Here is a 23594-nt window from a genome sequence, read left to right on the forward strand (position 1 = left end):
CTCTGCTGTTTTTTTTTATACACATTTGAGAGTTTCTTTTTTCTTTTCTTTTTTTTTTTTTTTTTTTGTCTGTGCCCACGTCGTATGGAAGTTCCTGGGCCAGGGATTGAATCTGCTGCAGCTTTGACCTGTGCCATAGCTGCAGCAATGCTGGGTCTTTGACCCACTGTGCCAGGCCAGGGATCGGATTGAACCTGCACCTCAGCAGCAACCTGAGCCACCACAGACACAACACCAGATACCTAACCCCCTGTGCTACAGTGGGAACTCCTTGAGTACCTATATTTGACAGGTATCAATGGGCCCTTTTCCTGTCTCAGTAATTTCTGCATAGATCTCTAGCATCTAACAGAGTCTAGCGCAACCATGTGAGTGAAGCCATGCAAAGAAGTTTACCTAAATTATCTCACAATTGGAGTTCATTAGGTAGTCTTATTCTTTTCAGAGGAAAACATTCGCACAAAGCCATATAACTGGTAATCACCAGAGGTGATTCAAACTCGGGTCTCTTTGACTAGAACCTGTGCTCTTGACCACTGCTGTGTGTTTATTGGGGGAATGCAGTGCTGCTGCTTTGGGTGAAGGTCAGTGTTAAATGGCTGTGTGTGCTTGATGTGATAGACACTGGGGATTTACAAAAATTAGGCCCAATCTTAGCCTTGAGAGGCCTAAGTCTGGGAGGAGTTACACCATATACAAATCATGAGTAGAGTTGAGAGGTGGCTGAGGGGTGGTGGGGTTCCAGGTGTGTAGGATGATGCGTGCAGACAGCATCAAAGCGTTATACTGGGTTAGGGGGCCACTTCCAAACCTGTGTAGTTGATGGCAAATTATCTCTCAGAACCTGGGAACATTGTCTCAAGAAAGACAATTCAAACATGTCTCTTTAGGAGTTCCTGTCATGGCAGAGTGGAAAGGAACCCAACTAGGAACCATGAGGTTGTGGGTTCGATCCCTGGCCTCGCTCAGTGGGTTAAGGATCCTGTGTTGCCATGAGCTGTGATGTAGGTCGCAGATGAGGCTTGGATCCTGCGTTGCTGTGGCTGTGGTGTAGGTTGGCAGCTGCAGCTCCGATTCAACCCCTAACCTGGGAACTTCCATATGCTGCAGGTGCGGCCCTAAAAAGCAAAAAAAACAGCAAATAAATATGTCTTTTTTTTAGAAGAGCTCAGGGCTTGAAGGGCTTGGGAAGGGAGCAGTGCTTTTTGCCAGGTGACCAGGAAAGTAGCTAGATGGCTGGGGAGGATGGGCAGGGGATGGGGGCAGGTTATTAAGATTGGGGGTGGGGTGGGGAAAAGGATGAAGGAGAGGGAATCTGATCAAGGGTCCTGACTTTCTGAAAAATCGCTTGGAAAGGAAATGGCCTGGCATGTGGGGATGGCGGGCATTGGCTCATCTATTGCTGTACTGCCCGATGCTTTGGGGCCAAGATGGTGAGGGAGAACCAAATGGAAGTGGCCTTGAGGGGCTGGGAAAGCAGGGGTAGCTCAAACCTGCCCATGGTTCCTTCCGGAGTCCCTCAGGGGCCCTAGAGGGTCCCTTGTCCTTGAAGGTGGGCCTGTCCCATTGGAAGGGTCAGCCCTCTGCTGATAGGAGCGGCCCTTCTGTTTAAGAGTCCGGGGTTCCACCGCCCCCACAATTACAAACATATTCAATTATCTTGTCAAAATTAAACAATGTAGATGTATTTAGATTTATTTTAAATGTGAAAATTCTCCTTTATTCCCCGCCCCCCATGGCTTTTCTCTTTGCACCATAAAGAGTTTGAGGGTGGCCTTCCACACATTTTCCTGTGCATTTGCACACAGGCAGCTTCTCCCCTTTTTCCGCTTAATGGAAATAGGATCCCAGATGTGCTTCATTGTTTCTGCCCTTGAAGTACCCTTGGTCATGAAATGTCAACCAGGAGGAAGTCTTTCACTCTGTAGGAGAAAACAGGCCCAGAGTGCAGATGGCTTTCCCACCCATAGCCGGTGGCAGATGTGGAATTACAATACTGGAATTCTTCAAGCCTTGGCTGAGCTTTGGCTAGGTACTCTAGAAAATACGATGAATGAAACGATTTAAGAAAGTCGATGGCCTCGTGGTGTCTGGCCTGTGGGTAGGGTTTTATGCTTTACTTCTGCGGTAGATGGAACTAATTAGTGTCCTGCAAAAATCCAGTTGTTCTGGGGATTGGTTCCAGAACCCCCAGGGACAACAAAATCCTCAGATGTGAAGTCCCTTGTATAAAATGGCATCATATTTTACAACCTACACACATGCCCTATATACTTTAAATCATTTCTAGATTACTTACACTCAGTACAATGTAAATGCTATATAAATAGTTGCCTGTGCCAGGGAAAATCAAATTTTGCTTTTTGGAACTTTCCGGAGTATTTTTCCCCTGAATATTTTAGTCGAATTCACAGATGTGGAACCTGTGGATAAGGAAGGCTGACTGTAACTAGAAAATCATTAACTCTTCTACAGACGAATAAGTCAAAGTCCAGGGACAGAAAGAATCTTTTGTATAAACTGTACATGAAGATTGCAGCAAAACTGATAGACTCTTAGTCCCCCTGTTTCTATTGTGTTATGAAGCTAAACAGCCCCTGGCAAATGCTTAGGAAGGTGCTACTGACTGATGAATTAGAATAAGGTCCTTCAGCTTAGCAGTGAGGTTTGTAGGAAGTCTCAGAGCGAGGCCAGCTTCTCTTTGTACCAACCTCATGTCCCAAAGGCGGTTTCTAAGCAGCAGCAGAGAGAATCTGCCAGTGGGAGGTGGCCAGCCCCCTCGGAGGCAGCGGCGTGAGGAATTCTATCGGCATAAAGGACCATTTCCTTCTGATCAGTGTGGGTAAATGAGAAAATTCTTTCCTGCAGGTTTCTGGGAACCGAAGACCCTCCGCGGCCATCTGGACCCTGTCTCTAAGTCAGTAGTAGCCCTGGGCCTAGGAACGAGAGAGCGCGAGAGGTTGGATTTAATGATGCTGAGTCTCTCCTAGAGACCCGGGCATCATTTATCACGCAACGTGCCTAGGACCGCACGGGTGCAGAGGGCGATTTCTCTCCAGCCGCACGAGACCTGCACATCTCACTCTAACACCTGGTGTGCTGTAGTGCCAAGTGCCACCACCGTGTCACATGCACAATGTGAGCGTCGTAGCGGGGTTCTCTTTCCCCCGGATCTTGGCAACAAGGGCGGTAGCTGGCGCGTCGCAGGCGTCGGACGGAGAGGTGTCCAGTGACTGGATTGATTTCGGAGGGCGCGTCTGCGGGGCCGGGACGGGGAGGGAGAGCTCCGTGGTTGTCACCAGTAACCCGGCCTCGCCCCCGCCTCTCTTTCCCTCCTGGGAGACCCTGCCCAGCGACCCTCTGCCAACGTTTCAACGTCTCTCGGGCGCGGGACTGGCCCCGCTGGAGGCGAGGTCAGCCCGCCCACCCCGGCCATTGGCTCCAGAGAACAAAGGGGCCGCCCCGCAGGCTTCTCGGATAGGGCTGAGCTGGTCATCTGAGAGGTACAGCCAATCAGATGGCGGGGGGGCCCGGGGGATGGCCAGGCCTGCCAGCCAATCAGAGGCGCGTGCCCGCCCCGCCTGCCCCGGGACTGGCGGGGCGGGGAGCGAGTGCCCAAGTCGCCCCGGGGTGGCTGTTCCCGTTAACCTTAGCCACAAAGTCAAAGGTATTTATTCTCGTCCCCTCCCTCCGAGTCCCTCTGAATGCGGGCGGGGAGGGGCGTGCGCAGGGACGGACCGTGCTCCGGGGCCAGTCCCCGTCCTGGCTCCTCCTGAGCCGTCTCCACCCAGCCTCCGGCTGGAGGCGGCCTCGGGGTCCCCCGAGGGCCCCGCGCTCTCAGCCCCGAACTTTCCCACCCCCACACAGCTCACGGGGAAAGGGGCCCGGATCGTGCGTGGGGAGGGGCTGCAGGTCGGGGCCGAGAAGGAAGGGGGCGTGAGAGCTGGGGAGACCGGGAGGTGAGCGCGGAGACTGCCCCCTTCCCCTTCCCCTCCGGGGGCGCGCTCTACCAGAGCCTGACCCGATGTTCGGGAGCGGTGTCAGTCTCCCCGAAAGACCGAATTCCTGGAGGGCGGGAACCCAGTGCTTGCCGCAGTGACACATAGTAGGTGCTTAATAAATGATTAAATGGGCGGGCGTAATGATTGAGGGTGAGAACAATGAGAGCTAAGACTACACGAACTGGAGGTGTATGGATATGTGTGTGTGTGTGTGTGTGGGGGGGTGTCCCCCAAACCTCCATTCCAGGAAAACGGGCACAGGAGCCAAGATCTCAGTGGGGATACGGGTAGCGCTGGGGCTTTCTTCCCTGGTGAAGGTGAAGGATATAGACACACTGCCTCCTCCAGCCCTTTGGGCAGGATGGAGCCTGGAGTGTGTCTTGGTCAACCAGACCTGGAGTTGGGTGTGGTCTAAGCCCTAAGCCAGTCTGGTGCTGTCCAGGCTCCCCTGTTAGATGTCCCTTTTGGGTCCCGGTGTTCATTTGGAAAACGAAGAGACTAGAGGGTACTAGTCTTCTTTCAACTCTAAGGTTCCATGATTCTGTGCTTAACTTTCTTTTATTTAAATGTTCCCTTGTTAAAATTTGTGTTAATGGTTTACAGCAAGCTGGAACTTGTGCTAGGTGTTGGGGAGTGAGAAACACTCCCTGTGTTAAGATGTTTACAGTCTTGTTGTGGAGACATGATACCTCATAGGTGATATTGGGTTGGGTGGGTGCACAGGTTCAACAGAGAAGGGCCCCCCACTGAGCCTGGTGTGTTCACAAAGGCTTCCTGGTGAAAGTGATGCCCAATCTGACCTGGAAAGAGAAGAGTTGGGCAAGGGTATTCCGAGATCTTTCATAGGTGTCCCAAGATGCGGCAAGGTCAGGGAGCCACATTTTGGGATAAGGCGGGTGGGTAGGTTGATGGTGCAGTGAGGAGAGGTGAGCGGAGGCTAGATTTGAAATGGCCCTGCCCAGAAATGTTTAGCTGAACCTGAAAGTACTGGGGAAGCCACCAAAGTATTTTAGGCAAAGTAGTCGCCTGTTTAAATGGTAATTTTAGGAAAATGGCTTTGAGTCTGGGCGATGGAAGACCTGGAGGAGAGAGATGAGCCCTGACCCCCTTGCGGTCTTCAGGTGAGCAGTGCTGAGGCCTGAACGAAGGCAGTGCCAGTGAGAGGTCGTGCAGCTGTTAGAACAGCACTGGGATTATGCAGGGACCCGTGGATGGTGAGGGCTGCGCTCTGTGGCTGTGCAAGGTGGTACATGGTGAGGATACCCAGGGCAGAGTGCAGAGCTGTGTAGAGGGGTCTGGTCCATGCACCTGGTCCCTGGTGAGGATTAAGCTGAGGAATCCAAGGTTTCCTAGGGTGGGAGTGGCCTGCAGGGTGTGAGACCAGAATCTTTGAGGCAGGGAATGTCACCTCTGGGCATTGCTTTCCTCTTTCAAAAAGGGGAAGACACTCCCTATCCTTGCCAAGGTCTTTTGAATGCAGTGAGAGGTGGAAAAGTGTTTATAAGTTAAGATGCGATAACTGGTCAAAGTGTTGTTAGCAGTGGGTTTCATCCCCTGCCTTCCATCAGGTAACAGGGTCCCCAGGCCCTGGCAGGCTCCTGAGTCTTGGATTTGAGGAATGTGGGTGCTGCTCTGTCCTCTAAAGGGAGGTGGCTGAGCAAAGACTGGGGACGGGGACGCCATAGATATGGGACAGGCCTGGGGGCAGGGAGGTGGGGTGGGACAGGCCTGGCAAAGGTGTGCATGCTGGGCAGGTGGAGGCAGGAGTCCTGGAAGGACACATCTCAGGGACTGGCATGGACTTGAACCAGGGCCTCTGGGAGAGGGGCGGACATGACAGGATAAGGCGGCTGTCCTGGCTGGCCATGGACCTGGTTCCCAGGGAGTGCTGGCAAAAGCCACAGGGGTCCCTGAACTGGGCTGTTCCTCTCAGGGCAACCCCAAGATCCAGTTCTGACAAGGGGAGGTGGGAGGGGTGATGGCAATGCAGTGAACTAAAAAGGATTCATTTTGCACCTTACGGACCCTTCCCAGAGTCCTTTGCCAGTGTTTTTCCTGCTCCTTGATACACCATTTCTATACCCAGCACCGAGTGCTGTGTCCATTTGCAGATGGGGAAACTGAGGCCTAGATGAGGGGTCATGGTCTAACTAGAAGGAAACCTGGTCCCCAGGTCTCAGGCCTCCATTCCTGGGCTCTTTCAGCTACGGCATAGTCTTCTTTCTGCAGGACAGTGGCCCCACCTCTGTCCCCTCTCCTGGGACTGAGGGCCTCAGTGTTTGGGAGGCTGAGGTCTGGAGATGCTGGAGTAGGAGAGGGGGAAGGGGCTGGGCTTGGGAGAAGGTAACAGTGGGGGTGCCCCTGCCCCTTGATGGAGAGGCAGGAGGAGCAGGTGGGGGTGGGAGGGTGAGATGGGTGGGGACCTAGAGGGGCTCAGCTGTTGTGGGGGTTTCGGAAGGATGCTGGGTGTGCTTGTGCCGGGGTGTGGGCTGGAGGCGGGCCTCTGGGAGCTGGGTGGAGGGGGCCTTCCTGGTCTGGGCTAGGACCTTGGCCTGCTTGTCTGGTGGCACAGGCTTAAGAAGGTGGGAAGCCAAAGTTGTCTTGACTCTGATAATGTTTGAAAGCTATTTCTTGGCGATTGGTTTGCAGGTCCTCCTTGGCCATATACTCTGGAGAATAGGGTGTGAGATCTGATGGATCTGAGGATGGGGGACTGATGCTCAGAGGTGGGGCCCAAACAGAGGCCAGTTGAGGCCTCTTGCAGGGGTGGCCTGTGCAGGACCAGCTTTGGGAGAGGGCCTGGTGGCTGTGGAACCAGTCCTGGGAGAGAGGCTACACTGGCTGCCTCCCCCAAGCAAGGACAGGGTGTGAGGCTGTGGGGCTCCCCTGAGCTGAGCTGGCAGGAGAATCCAAGGCCCTTCAGTCTAGCCCCCTGCCTGGTGCTTGGGGCCCCCGGACCTGCTTTTTGCCACTGCCACCCAGCCTTGCCCAGAGGAGGCCCTGCTCCCTGCCCAGCCTCCTCTCTGGGGAGATGCAGTACCTGGAGCGGCTCTGCCCAGCAGGGCTCTGCAGGTGGCCTTGACCGTGAAAGCTGTCCATGCCCTCTTCCCCTGCAAAGCCCGGGCCCGTTGCTGAGCGGAGTTTGGGGTTTCTGTATGGCACGGGGTGGGGTGGCGCTCCAGAGCTTCTGAAGCAGCTTGAAGAGTGGCGGTTTAGGAAGAGTGAGCCAGCAGCAGGGGTGTTTGCAGAGAGGGTGCAGAACATGCAGGTGTGGACTGTTCTCAGGCTGCATGATGAGGGGGAAAGATGGTTTATAGGCTTCAAAAAGTCTAGTGTGTCCTCAGCTGTTGCTCCCAGCAAACCTTGAAGCAGGTTTCTCCGTCACCTTCAGCACTGGGGACCCAGGCCTAGGGGTGAGGTCACTTGCCACGGGCAGCTGGGCTTGAACTCAGGGCGCCTGATTCCTGGTGCAGCCTTCAGGAGTGGACTTCAAGGGGCTGACTTGGCTGAGGAGCCAGCCCTGGGAGGCTCTGGTTCCCAGGGGAGAGGGGAAGGGCCTGTCGCCGCCCCCTGGGGGGATGCCTGCAGGCCTGGCTGTGGGTCCCAGGCTGCACTGGCCTGCTGGGCAGAGCCTCATTCTCTTTCTGGGCTCTCTGTGCCCCTCCACCCTTTTCCCGGCCAGCCCTTGCTGCCTCATGCTGCCCCTCCCCTCAGCTAACGCCACAGGTGACCCAACAGGTGACAGTTCCCCATCACACTCCCTCCCACCCCTGCCATGGCTTCCTGGCACCCTGTGGCTGCGTTGTTCCAGAAAGGAGTTCTGTTTCCTGGAGCAGTGGCCCAGGGGGACGATCGTGAAGTGGTGAGCACACTCGTGTCAGTGTTTCTGTTTTTCTACCAGTGATCGGTAGTGATCTGTGCTTGCGCAGTTCTCCCTGGACACTTGTATCTCTGGATCAGCTGGCATTTTTGTGGGGTTTTTAGTGTCTCAGTGTCCCTGTACTTTGCACATGCAGTTTTGCAGGTATATACGAGCATCTTTATAATTTTGCATCTTTGAACTTTTGTGTACATCAGATGTTAGAGACGATTGTCTGTGGATATGTTTAGTGTTTAGATCAGTTTTTTTCTCATAAGCCTATGACTGTGGGTTTTTTTTTTTTTTTTTTTTTTTTTTAGGGCCATGGCATATGGAGGTTTCCATGCTAGGGGTTGAGTCAGAGCTGTTGCTGCGACCTACACCACAGCTCATGGCAACGCCAGATCCCCGACCCACCGAGCAAGGCCAGGGATTGAACCCGCATCCTCATGGATACTAGTCAGATTCGTTCCTGCTGTGCCATGACAGGAACTCCCATGACTGTGTCTTTTAAACACCTGCTGATATTAAGTGAAATCTGTTTTCCAGGCAGAGGACATTGTTACCTGGTCCTGAAGTGTTTGTTGATGGTGATGAAGGCCAGAGGCCAGAGGAGCCCCCACTTCTGTCCCCCGTTTGTTTATTTCATTCATTCATTCATTCAGCATAAGCTGGGCACTTTCTGCCTCTGAGAACCTGGCAGTGAATGAGGGAAGGATGCACAGAGTTCCCGCTCCTCGGGAGCACTCCTCAGGTTGGAGGCCGGCGGGGCCTGCAAGCCCTCGCCCATCCCCTGTTCCCTTCCAAACCATGGCCTGAGTTGCTCCCTTGGGGGTCTGACCTGATGGTGTGAGGGGTTGGGGTGGGGGGTCAGCTGGATGGAGAGGGGGACCTTGGGAAGGCTGCCCCCCGTCTGTGGTTTCTGGTGGGAGCAGGTGGTGGGCATAGGGGAGCAGTGGCAGATGGTGTGGCCTTTTGTGGGGGCTCCTAGCTGAGCAGGACCTGGCATCTGGGTCTTTGGCCAGAGTTTGGGAGATGCCACCCTTCGAAGCCTGGTGGAGGGCAGGCGGCCTGTCCCCACTCCACTGGTGACAGAGGCACCATCTACTTCTTCCCGATCTGGGGCCTGGTCTGTGAGGAGAGATGTGCTCGGCTGGCGGCAAAGGTCTAGGACCCTGAGATCAGGAGGATGTGGGGTGACCTGGACTTGTCCCTGCACTGCCCCTGCTGGTGGTGGCTTTTCTCCCCAGCCCAGCTGCTGCCCAGCCCCTCCCCACCCTCAGGTTCCTGCTAAGACTGAAGCTCCTTTGTTACCTTTCCTGCCCCAGCCCTCAGCACCTGCCACAGGCCGCAGGCCCGCTTTGTGTGACCTGGCAGTTGTCATGGCAGCTGCCCCGAGAGGCCTTCCCATGGAGGGACTCATCCCAGCTGTGGCCTGACCCAGAGCCAGGGGCTGGGGAGGGGAAGGGGACAGGGTCCTGAGGGAGATGGGGGCCAGAGCGCCACGTGGTGGACCAAGCAGCCATTAGGGACCCAGTGTCCCTGCTGGGGTGGGATCAGCCCCGGCTGCCTCCTGCTTTCTGGCTGGGGTTCTGCTGGGTGGCCTGCTCGCCGAGTTCTTGGGCCTCTCTCTCTCCGGTCAGCCGAGTGGTGTGTCTAGTGGGGCAGGCGGGCAGGCGGGTGGGTGGTGGGGCGAGAAGGGGCATGCAGTGTGGCGGAGCAGGGCAGGGTGTGTGGTGGCCTGGCCGACCTGGAAAGACGCTGCTGTCTCAGGGTCTGTCTGCTGGACACCTGCTGTTTTTCAGGTACATCCCACCTGAGCACACAGGTGGAGGCCCCTGAGACATGACCCCTGCCCCTGTTCCTGTCCCCTGTTGCCTCTCCTCCTGTCCCCTGCCCTCCCCTTTCTTACTTCTTCCCTTTGGACCCATGAGGGTCCCTTCCATTTCCTCTTCTTTTTTTTTTTTTTTTTTTTTGGCTGCACTCACAGCATGCAGAAGTTCCCAGACCAGGGACTGAACTCAAGCCGTAGCAGTAACAACACCGAATGCTTAACTGCTAGGTCACCAGGGGAGTCCTTCCTCTCCTGTGCTTGCTTGGACCATGAGCCCTGCTTTCCTGAGCCATGATGTAGCTCCGTGACTCCCTGTGAGTTGGTCACCAAGTGAAGCCCTTTTGCCACCTGAGGTGACTTTGAGTTCCTAATACCTCCTGGAAGACAGAATGGATCAAGTGGAACTGATTTGATTTGGCTTAAGAGGCCTCAGTTAAGTTGTGCAGGGGTTTGCGAATGAGGCTGAGTCCCGCCCACTGTCCTCACCCTGAATTGTGGCCTGGGTCTTGGCTCCCCGTCTGAGATTCCCCACCTTGAGGGAGCCCCCTTCTGTTTGCCAGTCCTCAAAGTCTCCTGAGACATTGAATCTCTCTCTAGCTGGTGAGAGGCTGCCCCACGGCGGGGGCTCAGAGTAAGTCGGAGGGAAGAGGTGGTGCTGAGGCAGGAGCACTGGCATCCATCGGGGGCCCTGAGGAGGGGCCTTCTCCCGCCCTCCTTTGCATCCCCCTTTTCTCTGTGCCACAGGCAGGTTTCAGTGTCCATAAGAACCCATAGTGGGAGTGCGTGACAGACCCCTGCCTGGGAAATAGAATTAAAAATAAAATCTCCTGCCGACTCAGAAAATCTCCCCACAAAAGTTTTTGAGTTGAATAAGCACGAGAGTGGAATGCAGTGCGCCTCACAGGCGGTGTGCTAAGACAGACGGAAACCTCACCTGTTACATGCCCAGCAGATGCGATCCCACTGCGCATGTGGGAAAGCTTGCCCCGTCCTCAGGAGCCCATTTGTCCCACGAGCCAGGTGCCACCTCCAACGGGACTGCGACAGGGCTGCTTTTCCCTCAACTTTGGCACCTGATGACTCTGAGGTCCTTGAGAAAGACAGTCCTGGGCTGGAAAGCTGGCAAGAGGCTTACTGAGCTTTCGAAGATTTCCTTCCATCTCCCACGGCAGCCAGAGCACTCTGACCAGAAGCTTTCCAAAGACAACGCTCTACCAGAAAAGGGAGGGGAATCCTTCCCTTTTGGCACTGGAGATGGTGGCTTTTCTATTTCTCAGATTCACTGCCCCCACCTCTCTGGGGGAGTCTAGACTCCCCCCAGGTCCCTGCTGAAAGGGGACCTGGGGGAGGAAGCGTAGGCTGGCATCCCTGGGAGGCTTGCTGGGGTCTGAATTGCAGACGAGGGGGAGGCTAGGTCCCCTGTGCCTACACGGGGCTGAGCCGAGGTACCCGGTCCTGCAGCGTAAGCCCGACCTTTTGGGGCAGAGGCTGGGACCTGTGGGGAGTTTGGGGGCCAAGGGGGAGTGGCGAGATCCCCGTCCCCAGGAGGGGCTGCCCGTGGCACCAGGTGCAGCAGCCACACCTCTGAGCATGAGTGGTGGGCAGCAGGTCGGTGCCACACACGGCTGTTTGGTGCCCTCTGTGTGGCAGCCCTATCCCAGACCCTGGCACTCGGCGGTGAGCATGTCTTCAGGGTGTCGGGGAATAAACAGACAAGTAAATATCCTGTCATGTGGGAAAAGGTGTCGGGGAAGAGTGGGAGGTGGCTTTTCACAGGGTGGCCTGAGAAGGCTATTCTGAGGATGTGACATTTAGGCTGAGACCTGGAAGGGGCAGGGGCCACGCAGAGGTGTCAGAGCACCAGGACCGTCCCCGGTCACACCCCAGGCACCAAGTGAACCAGTCAGGCAGTGTTCAAAGGACTGAGACTTGGAGTTCCTGTTGTGGCTCAGGGGTTATGAGCCCGACTAGCATCCATGAGGATGCGGGTTCAAGCCCTGGCCTTGCTCAGTGAGTTGAGGATCTGGTGTTGTGGTGAGCTGAGGTGCAGGTCACAGATGCGGCTTGGAACTCGAGTTGCTGTGGTTGTGGTGTAGACCACAGCTGTAGTTCTGATTAGACCCCTAGCTTGGGAACCTCCATGTGCCATGGCTGTGGCCCTAAAAAGAAAAAAGTATTCAAGAGATTTAACAAGAAGTTGAGCCCCAGATTGGTGAACAGGCATGAGTTAACGAGGACCCAGGCTGGCCATGTGTTCTGTCCCAAAGGATGGCAGGGAGGCCCAGGAAATGTTGGCACTGGAACATGAATGGGGACTTTGAAAGAGGGGCTGATGATTTTGGAGGGACAGTTCTGCCCATCTGGGTATCTTGGTGACAAGGTGGGAGGGCGGGGGAGGGGTGGCAGGGAGCAGTGTCTATAAACTAACCTGAGTTTCCTGGTTCACATCCTTCACCCCCCCACCCCCCACCGCTGCTGCGTAGTTGTTGGGTGCGTGGGTGTGGGGCTCGGGTCTGGGCTTTAGAAGTTGCGGGATCTTGCCCAGCCATGCCCTTCAGCCCCCCTCTGACTTGGGGCTTGTCGATGGCCCTCTCTGGCCTCAGTTTCTTCTTCATAAAATGGAACTTATATGCATTTTACCTGCCCAGCAGGTATATGTGCTTTGAAAGAAAAAAAAATCCTGCAGGTAGAAGAGCTCTTGAAAAAGAGGGACTGCCTCCTATGAACGGCTTTCATCCTCATCCCAAGGCCAACTCTTTTCCTTTGCTCCCCTCTCACCCACAGACGGCTGGGCAGGGAGCCGCCGTGCTGATGCTGAGGGGCCCCGGGCATGGAGAGTGGCCTGGCTGGCGGCAGCCCAGGTAAGAGAGAAGATGCCCACGGCTTCCTCCTCCCCAGCCCCCTCCCCTCCCTGCGTAGCTGAGCAGGAATTACCTGTGGCCTGTAGAACCACAGTCTGGGACTGGGACACTGAGGCCACATCAAAGAATGGCGCCAGCACAGACCAGGGGACGGAGAACTGACCAAGCCCAGCCCTTGCTTGCCAGGCGGGGACACACACACACACACACACACTGCACAGAAATCTGCCAGGGGAAGTCAGGTGTTTGTCAAGTGCTGGGTCAGGGAGTGCGTGGTGATCATGCCCATCACGCCCTGAAAGCCACGTTCGACGGGACAAGCCCTGCTGTTTGTCGGGCAGGAGAGCGAGCGTCTCCAGTTCTGCCCATTACCGCTTCCTGAGGTCACTCAATTCATGGTCTGTGTCGGCCGAGCTTAGAGCCAGTGGGGAGAAACACAGCCCTTAGCCCCAGCACCCACTTCCAGACGGAGCAGTCCCAGGGTTGAGACCCGCTCTTGCAGCATCTGCGGCGGCCCGGGTGTGGGTGTCGCCAGGCTGCGCAGAGGTGATGGCCCAGCCCCGGGAGCCCTGCCCCTCGCTGCTGCACACACTGACTTGGCTCTTCCCCTCCCATCCCTCCAGGGCAGCTGCCCCCACAGCCCCTGCCCTCCTGGATGATCACCGCAGTGGACCTAACAGGAGACAAAAATCAGACAAAAGAAGCAGCAGCTCAGAGCGGGGCAGGAGGAGGTCTGGACACCAGGCTGTCCTGGGGCTGGGTCCTGACAGATGGCAGTGAGCATGGCCACCCCACTTCCCAGGCTCCTGACACTTTGAACACTGAGAGCACCTGAGGGGTGTGTGTGCGTGTGTGTGATGTGACATTAGTCTTTGCAGGAAAACCTTGGGTTCCAACCGTTTTAGCAGAAGGACCCTTTTGCCCACGTAAACTCCTAGGTGAGGTCCGGATTCAGACGTGAGAGACAGACTCCACCAGGGCCTTTGCTCCCCCTGTAGCAGCTTCAGGAAGAGATGGCAAAACACCGGCCTGGACCCTGGAGACACTGGGGGACTGGGCGCCACGGTGGTCTGCAGCCCCACAGCTTTCCATGCCTACCGGCCAGGCTCAGGACATAACTCTTCTACATGACCAAAGTTTTCAGATAATTCAGAGCTTACCTCTTTTAAGTACCTTTTAATTTTTTTAAATTTTTTTTATGTGAGGGTTTTTTTTTTTAATTGTGGTGAAATGTAAATAACATGAAACAACCGTTTTTTTTTACCATTTTTATGTGTCTGCGTTGGTGGCATGATGTATATTCATGTCATTATACTGCCATCACCATCAGCTGTTTCCCAAGTTTTTCCGTAACCTCAGAAACTACCCGTTAAGGAGGAAGAGCTCTCTATTTAGTGCCCTTTTATTTCATCTGGACCGTTAAGAATTTTAAAAAGTGATCCTAAGGAGCTGTTCATACCTCTGGACCAGGCAGGCAGAGGCCTGGTTTCCTCTGGATCGGCGCACGATCCCTACAGGAAGGTGCCTATGGTGATTGAAGTCCCAGCACAAGCCTGTCACATGTCCCCACATGCCACCCCTAGGCCTCAGGGCCTCCTCACATGTCTGGCCACATATTCCCACCTGGGCCCTGGCGCAGCATGGTAGATGTCTCGGCCAAGTTCATCAAGGCAAGGCAGCAGCTTCATGGGGCTCTGGGGCATGAATGGGGCCCTGTCGCCTGAGGACAGTGGCACCCCTCTGACTCAAGTATATTTGGATTCACTGCCTGACCATCCGTTAGACACCCAGCCCTGTTAAATACTTCCACCGGACAGCATTTCAGTGCAGCTAAGGAAACATAGTCAGTAAACTCATTCCACTTGGCATTTTCAATTCCTGCCAGTACACAATTTAAACCACTCCTTTCATTTTCAAGTTATTACTCCTGATAAAATGATTTCCCACAACCAAGCGGCTGGGGAGGCCTCACAGCGTTGTTTTGCCAGAAGGAGAACTGGCCCCCGACAGGCGCTTTCTGTGACAATCCCTACCCTCCGAGCCCTGTCCCCAGGGTCACCACATCAGTTTCCGTGCCCTCATGGTGGCCAGTGAGGCTGTAGAGTAGAGTAGAGCTCTTTGGCCCCAGAAGTAAAGGCCGCCAGAGTAGAGGGGGTTTCTGTTTACTTTGTAAGCTATTTTAAAGATTTAAAAATTATGATTTTTGAATTTTTATAAGACTATTCAAATAACATGTATTAAGTGAAGGCCCACTTTGACCTCTCCATCTAGTCCTCCCGTGGTCCATGTCACCTGCAGGGTGACCACCAATTTCAGTTTAGTGTGATTGGTCCCAGAGTGGGATGTCTGTATACACAGAGAGGTATGGTGTTTTGTGTGTGGATTGGATCAGACAACTGATACTTTTTTCCAGCCTTTTTTTTTTCCCTCTTAAATTGTTTTGGAACTCTTTTCACATTGACATATGTAGCCTCTTTTCAGTTGCTGCATAATATTCCATATTATAAGGAAGGTAAACATTTTGTTAGACTACTATTAATGGGTAATTAGATTGTTTTCTCCTTTTTTAATAATTACAAATAGCACTTCAGTGAATATACTTGGACGTACCTATTTGGACTCATATGTAAGTATATCTTAAGGGAGTTCCAGTTTTGGCATAGTGGGTTAAGAACCTGAAATAGTGCCATGAGGATGTGGGTTTGATCCCTGACCTCACTCAGTGGGTTAAGGATTCGCCATTGCCTTGAACCGTGGTGTAGGTTGCAGACGCTGCTTGGATCCCGAGTTGCTGTGGTATAGGCTGGCGGCTGTAGCTCTGATTTGACCCCTAGCTTGGGGACCTCCATGTGCCGCAGATGTGGCTGTAAAAAGAAAAAAAAAAATGTGTCTTAGGATAAACACCTAGAGTGAAATTGCTGGTTATAAGGGCTGGAAGAGTCTACACATTTCCAATTAAATAAGCACTCTCAAGTTGTCCTCAAAGAATCTGACTTTGTACTTTCCATGTGTATTGCAAAGTAGGGATGATCTCAGTTGCTACAGTACTTGCTGGTGAGATGGGTGAAAGATGTTACACTCTTATTTTGCACTTTGCTGATTACCAGTGAGGTTGAATCTCTTCTCATCATAGCTACAGGAGTCCTTTATACTCTGTGCTTAATCCTTGGTCCATTATATATCTGCACATATATTCTCCTAGACATGCGCTGTCCAGTATGCGGCCCCAATGGTTATTTGGATTTAAATTAATTTAAATGAAAGAAAATAAAATCAGTTTCCTCATGGACTGGACACATTTCAAGTGCGGCCAATAGCTCCAATGGTTATATGGATTTAATTAACTTAAAAGAAAATAAGAGTTCCCATTATGGCTCAGTGGTAACAAACCTGACTAATAACCATGAGGATACAGGTTGGATCGCTGTCCTTGCTCAGTGGGTTAAGGATCCAGCATTGCCATGAGCTACAGTGTACGTCACAGATGCAGCTTGGATCTGGCATTGCTGTGGCTGTGGCGTAGGCCGGCAGCTGTAGCTCCGATTAGATCCTAGCCTGGGAACTTCCATGTGCTGCAGTTCAGCCCTAAAATTAAAAAAAAAAAAAAGAAAGAAAGGAAGGAGGGAAGGAAGGAAGAAAAAAAAAAAAGAAAGAAAGAGAGAAAGGGAGAAAGAAGGAAATTCAGTTTCCAATGTACTGGCCACATCTCAAATGCTCTGTAACCACACGTGGCTAGAGGCCATGGTTATGGGACAGTTCGGATATAAAACATCTTTCACTCTCATTGACAGTTCTGTTGGGAAATGCTGCCCTGAGATATTGTTTCTATTTTACTCGTATGTGGTGGTTTTTTTTTTTTTTTTCCTTCTTTTTAGGGCTGCACCTGCGGCATATGGAGATTCCCAGGCTAAGGGTCTAATCAGAGCTGTAGCCGCCAGTCTACACCACAGCCACAGCAATGTGGGATCCGAGCCACATCTGCGACCTACACCACAGCTCACGGCAACCCCGGATCCTTAACCCACCCAGCAAGGCCAGGGATGGAACCCGCAACCTCAAGGTTCCCAGTCAGATTCGTTAACCACTGCGTCACGGTGGGAACTCCATATGTGGCATTTTAAATTTAGTTTTTAGGTTTTGTATCTTGTTTAAGAAGACTTCCAATTACCTCTAGACTCTAAATACATTCTCCTGGTTCTTCTAATACTTGTATTTTCTTCTTCTAAACCAGCACTTAAATCCACCTGGAACTGATTTTTATAAATGGTATGAACTGGAAATCTAACTTAAATATTTTTCCTAAATAGAGAGTTAGTTGGTCCTAAATTGATGACGAGGCCAGCCTTTCACTGTTGACTTGGAATTCTACCTTGTATTACATAGCAAATGATTCTTTTCTATTGATGTATCTGACTTTTGTGTGTATTCTACACTTTTAATGATTGTTTTTAGCCTTTTTGTGTGTGTGTGTGGGAGGGAACTCACTTGCAGCCTCACCTCACCTGGCTTACATCAATAACAGCTGAAGCACGGAGTTCCGGTTGTGGCTCAGTGGGTTAAGAACCTGATTAGTATCCATGAGGATTCGAGTTGGATCCCCGACCGCCTTCAGTGGTTTAAAGACCTGGCCTTGCCAAAAGCTGTGGTGTAGGTCGCAGATGTGGCTCTGATCTGGTAATGCTATGGCTGTGGTGTAGGCTGATAGCTACAGCCCTAAAAAATAAAAAAAATAAAATAAAAAAAAAACAGCAGCAGCAATCTAGACTTTTTTAAAAATGGATTTTATTTTTTAACGCAGTCTTAGATTTACAGAAAAAAGTGTAGAAAATACAGAATGCCTTATAGTCCCACTCTCCTGTTTTTCCTGTTATTAACATTTCATATTAGGGTGGTATATTTATTACAATTGATGAACCTTATTAATACATTTTTATTAAATAAAGCCTATAGTTTACATCAGGGTTCCCTCTTTGTGTTGTATGTTCTGAGCACAAATGCTCAATGTCCTGTCCACCATTACATACAGAGCAGTTTCACTGCCCTAAAGTCCTCTGTGCTCTGCCTATTCATTTCTTTCCCCCAACCCTTCAGCCCCTGGCAGCCACAGATCTTTTTACTGTCCCCATGGCTTTGCCTTTCCTAGAATCTCATATAGTGGGAATCATACAGTATGTAGCCTTTTCAGACTGTCTTTGTTCGCTTAGTCGTATGCACTTACATTTCCTCCGTGGCTCTTCATGGCTCTTCAAGGCTCGGTAGCTCATTTCTTTTTATTGCTGCATAATACTCCATTGTCTGGCATACCGTAGTTTATCCATCCCCCCATTGAAGGACATCTCTTGTTTGTGTCTAGGTTTTGCCTATTATGAATAAAGCTGCTGTAAACATCTCTACAGGGCTTTGTGTGCACCCAAGTTTTCAGCTCCTTTGGGTAAATACATAGGAGAATGATTTGCTGGCTCATATGGTACAAGAATATTTAGTTTCATAAGAAACTGAGAAACTGTCTCCTAAAGTGGCTGTACCACGTTACATCCCCACCAGCAACGAATGAGAGTTCCTGTTGCCCCACATCCTTGTCAGCATTTGGTGGTGTCAGTGTTTTGGATTTTAGCCATTCTAAGAGGTGTGTGGTGATAGTATTTTAGCTTTTAATGTTGCATAAGCCAAATTCTTCCTTGCTCGTTTTTAGAATTTCTGGGTGATATATACACCTTGCAAATTGTATAATTTACTTAATTAGCATTACACTGAATTTAAACATTGTTTGGGAGTGAAGAGCTTCTTGTCTAGGCATGTAATGTACTTGTTCTTTTATTTACATTTTCTTTAGCCCTTCAATAAAGTCTAATAGTTTGCTTTATATGTTTTGCACGTATATTAGGTAATGCTTCCAGTTATTTTATAGCTTGTACTGCCATTTTTAAAAAGTTATGAGTTTTAATGTTTTTTTAATCTGGCAATTTTGCTGAAATTTTATTTCTTTTTTCTTTTCTTTTTTTTTTTTGTATGTGTCTTTTTAGGGCTGCTTCCCCCGGCATATTGAGGTTCCCAGTCTGGGGGTCCGATCGGAGCTGTAGCTTCCGGCCTACACCAGAGCCACAGCAACTCGGGATCCGAGCCGTGTCTGCAACCCACACCACAGCTCATGGCAACGCTGAATCCTTAACCCACTGAGCAAGGCCAGGGGTCAAACCCACAACCTCATGGTTCCTAGTCGAATTCGTTAACCACTGCACCACGACGGGAACTCCCTGAAATTTTATTTCTAATAATAGGTCAGTGGATTCTCATGCACATTCTAGGTTAATAATTATCAGCAAATTACAATTTTCATTTCTATCTGTATATATATATATCTTTTCTCCCTTTGTTCCTAACTTGAATAGGCTTCTAAACTTTCGCCCTCAGTTATAACATTTGCTGCATATTTTCTAGTCGAGCTCCTTTGTCGACCTAAGAAAGTTCTTTATGTTCCTAGTTTGCTAAGAGCTCCCTTTTTTCTTCAGCCCCCTCCCCTCCCCTTCTCCTTTCCCACTTCCTTCTCTCCCTCCAGAAGTGATGGACTTATCATAGGACTTTTCCATGCCTATCGAGATGGTATAAGGTTTTGCATGTTTGCAAAGTTAATGTCATGGACAGTATTACACCATCTTTGCTTTCCTGGGAAAGATCCAGCAAAGCCATGGACTGTTCTTTGAACACCACTGAATTTGCTTTGCAATGTTTTTGCTTGTTTGCTTTTTGCAGCTACTTTCAAAGAATGATAAACCTGTAATTTCCTGCCCACCCCATACCTGTCTTGTTTTGCCACTGGATCATGTTAACATGTGGGCACCACACCCACCCACCCCCTGCCCCTGCCCCTGCCCTAGTCAAGGTCATAGTTTATGTCAGTTGGGAATAGTCCTGCCCTTGAAGTTTTAGTAGAACCTATTTGTAAGTGGCTTGTTACCCATTCTCGAGGAAGAACTTTAGCTTTCTTTTCAGTCTCTTCTAATTATTTATATTATAGACATGGTTTCTACCTACTCTTGAGTCAGTTTGGTTAATTTATTTTCTCACAAAATCATCCCTTTTACACAGATTTTTCAAATTGACATAACATCTCAACATAGTATTTGGGGGTTTACCAGAATCCTTTTTATATCTTTATGTTCCTTGTATCCTATAGTCTCTGCTTTTGTCTTTATTAATTACTTCCTCTTATTTCCCTTGGGTTAACATTGTTGTCTTTTGAATGTTGGCACCTGTTGTTTAGAGGTTCTTTTCCTTTGTTCACAAATGTTTCATACATTTTTTATTGAACATAAACTTTATATTGAAGTGTAACAGCCAGAGAAGTACCTAGGTCGCAAGCTCTGTACCTGATCGTAAAGTGAATGCACCTCTGTAGCCAGTGCCCAGATCCAGGAGAACACTGTCAGAGCCCCAGGAGTGGGCCAGGCCCCCTTCCAACCACAGTGCCCTTGGTCATTATCCTGACTTCTAACTCATCAATTCGGTTGCCAGTGTAGAAGTGGAATCAGACAGGCTGTATTTAGTGTCTGGAGCAGACCTTTCCATCATGGCTTATGTCCATGAGCCAGAAGCAGGGCGCTGCAGCTTAGCAGCTGTTGGTGTGTGGACTCAGTTTAGTATAAGGACAAGGCAACACCTGTTCTGGGTGCCAAGACCTTTCTGGCCTATTTTCTTGTTCTTTTTTTTTTTGTCTTTTTAGGGCCACACCCACAGCATATGGAGGTCCCTAGGCTAGGGGTCAAATTGGAGCTACAGCTGCCAGCCTACACCACAGCTACAGCAACACTGAATCCGAGCTGTGTCTTTGACCTACATCACAGCTCACAGCAACACTGGATCCTTAACCCACTGAGCGAGGCAAGTGATCAAACCTGTGTCCTCATGGATGTTAGTCAGATTCATTTCCGCTGAGCCATGATGGGAACTCCCCTTGTTCTGGGTTTTGTTGAAGAACCACCAGGTTGCCAAGCAGGTGAGGCACCCCACCACAGCTGCTGCCCTGGAGCAGGCCTGGCGGTGACATGGGCCTGGGCATGCACTGGCCCAGCCAGAGCTCTTAGGAAGAGAACGAGATGTTTTGAAATTTGGCCACTTTGTGCTTACTCTTTGGATGGGAAGGCTGACCTGGATTTTGCCGTCTTTAACCGTCTCTGCATCTCCTGGACCTTGGGGAAGAGAAGGCGGGCAGTGGTGTGGCCTTGGCACAGCAGCAGTCACTTATTGTTTCCTTCCTGTATGTCTTCTTGCCCTCCTGCACGCTCCAACCTGCCTTTGTCCTTCCTACTCTGCCTCTTTCTCCTTTGTCCATTTCCTCCTCTGTAAGCATTTCCCTCTGCATTCTTTTCTCTCGCCCTATTTTCTGCTAAGCTCTGCTCTCCTGACACTTCCTTCTCTCCCGCCCTTTCTCTCCAACCCGCCTTGACTCTCTTCATCCTCTTTCCCTCTGCTTCCCGCAGGGGATGGGCTGGTGATGAAGATCAAGCAAGAGAAGTCCGAGTGGCTCCCGCAGGCGCTAGTGCCACAGGCTGCGCTTTCCCAGAAGGATAAGGAGAACATTTTCCAGCAGCATCGGGGCCTCCCGCCCTGCCAGACCACGGGGAAGCCTCGAGCCCTGGGGGGACAGGAGGAGACTGGGGGTCCAAGGTGGGCCCCTCCCGCGGAGCAGGATGAGGGCCCCGCAGGTCGGGCTCCTGGGGCGGCCCCCGGCCCCCTGAGCCCCGCCCTTTCTGCCGGCGAGGGTCACTTCGTGTGCCTGGACTGCGGGAAGAGGTTCAGCTGGTGGTCGTCCCTGAAGATCCACCAGCGCACGCACACAGGCGAGAAGCCATACCTGTGCGGCAAGTGCGGCAAGAGCTTCAGCCAGAAGCCCAACCTGGCGCGCCACCAGCGGCACCACACAGGCGAGCGGCCCTTCTGCTGCCCCGAGTGCGCCAGACGCTTCAGCCAGAAGCAGCACCTGCTCAAGCACCAGAAGATCCATTCTCGGCCCACCGCCCACCCGTGCCCCGAGTGCGAGCGCTGCTTCCGCCACCAGGTGGGCCTCCGCATCCACCAGCGAGCGCACGCCCGGGACCGCCAGGGCGCCCGCTCCGGGCTGCAGGCGCTGCTCCGGGACGCCGCGTCCCGCCGGGGCTGTCGCCTGCGACCGGGGCCCCAGCGGGGGCGCCCCGAGTGGGCCTGGCTGGGGCTCTGCCAGGGCTGGTGGCGCCAGCCGGGGCCCCGGACCTCCGCCCCCTCGGAGCCGCGCCAGTTCATCTGCAACGAGTGCGGCAAGAGCTTCACGTGGTGGTCGTCGCTGAACATCCACCAGCGCATCCACACGGGCGAGCGGCCCTACCCGTGCCCCGAGTGCGGGCGCCGCTTCAGCCAGAAGCCCAACCTGACGCGCCACCTACGCAACCACACCGGCGAGCGCCCGCACCCCTGCTCGCACTGCGGCCGCAGCTTCCGCCAGAAGCAGCACCTGCTCAAGCACCAGCGCACGCACCTGCCCGGCGCCCCGGCCGCGCGCCGCCCCGGCTGCGCCCAGAGCTGCCCCGGCCGCGCCGCTCTGTGGGCCCACCCGCGCGCGCACCTCGCCCCCGCCGCCCCCGCGCCGCCACCGCCCCCCGCACCTCCCGCCCTGGGCGCCCCCGGCCTGTCGCCGCCGCCACGCGCCCCCGCGCCGGCCGGGGCGCCCGGGGACATGCTGTGGGGCCGAGCGCGGGCGGGTGGGCCTGGCGAGCCGCGCCAGTTCATCTGCAACGAGTGCGGCAAGAGCTTCTCGTGGTGGTCGGCGCTCACCATCCACCAGCGCATTCACACGGGCGAGCGGCCCTACCCGTGCCCCGAGTGCGGGCGCTGCTTCAGCCAGAAGCCCAACCTGACACGCCATCGGCGCAACCACACGGGAGAAAGGCCCTACTTGTGCGCCGCCTGCGGTCGCGGCTTCAGCCAGAAGCAACACCTGCTCAAGCACCAGCGCGTTCACCGGGGGTCCCTGGTGCCTACCCCCAGCGCCAAGGGCGAGGCGCTTTAGGGCGCCTGGACCCAAGCCGACCTGTGGGGGGGGGGGCGGGGAAAGGAACGCTTGCCGGGTGCGTGTGGGTAATGGCCAGGAAGGGTGGCTTTTAGAACCCCAAGGGTGAGGTTTCTTCAAGGCTCTGAGACCTGAGAACAGAATTCCAGAAGCCTCCCCAAAGAGGGACCAGGCAAAGTCCCAGGAAAGGCAGAGGGAAGAAATAAGACTGGACATCTTCACTCTGGAGCCTGGATGTGTCCGTGATGGTTGAGGCTCGTCCTTCCTCAGAGGTGGGACCCCAACCCTCAGACACCGAGGGACGGGGCGCCCTGGGAGAGGCTCCCTGAAATGGCCCTGATCTGGACTGTGCAGCTGTGGCACCGGCCTGTCGCGCTCAGCTGCGGAATGGCCCAGGGACTGTCCTGGTGGGGGAGTCTCAACAGCCTGATGGCAAGATGGGAACTGGAAGCTGTGGCTAGGAAGGGCAAGCACATCCCCAGCGCCAAGGCCAGCGTCCAGCACTTGATGGCCCCTCAATACATGTTTTTGGAAGGAGTGAATGGTTCCATGGTCCTTCTCAACACCGAGTGCCCCACTGTCCAGGGTGCTGTTATGGCCTGACTGACCCTAGGACTGGTGTGTGTGTGTGTGTGTGTGTGTGTGTGTGTGTGTGTGTGTGTGTGAGAGAGAGAGAGAGAGAGAGAGAGAGAGAGAGAGAGAGAGAGAGAGAGAGAGAGAAGGTAAGGCTGGAACTAGGGTGGGGAGGGACCTGCTGCAGGAGAGTGCTGACTGTGTCCCTGGGACCCCGAGGGCACTGCCTGGGGTTCTTGTAGATGTTGGTGTTGCAGAGAGAAATGAAGGATTGACTGTCTCACATGGTCTTTCCATCTTTTAGTTTTTTTTTTTTTTTAAAGGACATACCCGTGGCATATGGAGCTTCCCAGGCTAAGGGTCAAATCAGAGCTGCAGCTGCTGGCCTGCACCACAGCCACAGCAATGCCAGATCTGAGCTGCGTCT

General features: G+C 52.9%; 1 protein-coding gene across 4 annotated transcripts; it reads left to right on the forward strand.

The window, feature by feature from the left end:
• ZNF775 (zinc finger protein 775) lies at nucleotides 1320-23136 on the forward strand. Of its 4 annotated transcripts, none has more exons than XM_021078787.1 (3): nucleotides 1320-2842; nucleotides 12479-12555; nucleotides 21033-23136. In XM_021078787.1, the coding sequence occupies exons 2-3, from the start codon at nucleotides 12525-12527 to the stop codon at nucleotides 22592-22594; spliced, it is 1593 nt and encodes a 530-aa protein (XP_020934446.1). In that variant the 5' UTR covers nucleotides 1320-2842; nucleotides 12479-12524; the 3' UTR covers nucleotides 22595-23136. The 4 variants fall into 4 exon arrangements, with proteins under 4 accessions (XP_020934446.1, XP_020934442.1, XP_020934445.1 ...); XM_021078783.1 differs by lacking the exon at nucleotides 1320-2842 and adding an exon at nucleotides 3578-3667; XM_021078786.1 differs by lacking the exon at nucleotides 1320-2842 and adding an exon at nucleotides 3716-3959.

The sequence above is a fragment of the Sus scrofa genome, chromosome 18, assembly GCF_000003025.6.
Source record: "Sus scrofa isolate TJ Tabasco breed Duroc chromosome 18, Sscrofa11.1, whole genome shotgun sequence".
NCBI classification, from domain to species: Eukaryota; Metazoa; Chordata; class Mammalia; order Artiodactyla; family Suidae; genus Sus; species Sus scrofa.

Excerpts from the sequence above, each read along its gene's own strand:
- ZNF775 (XM_021078787.1), top strand. The coding sequence starts at position 12,525 with ATGGAGAGTGGCCTGGCTGGCGGCAGCCCAG. Across the intron at positions 12,556-21,032 it reads CCTGGCTGGCGGCAGCCCAG|GGGATGGGCTGGTGATGAAG; the intron begins GTAAGAGAGAAG and ends TGCTTCCCGCAG.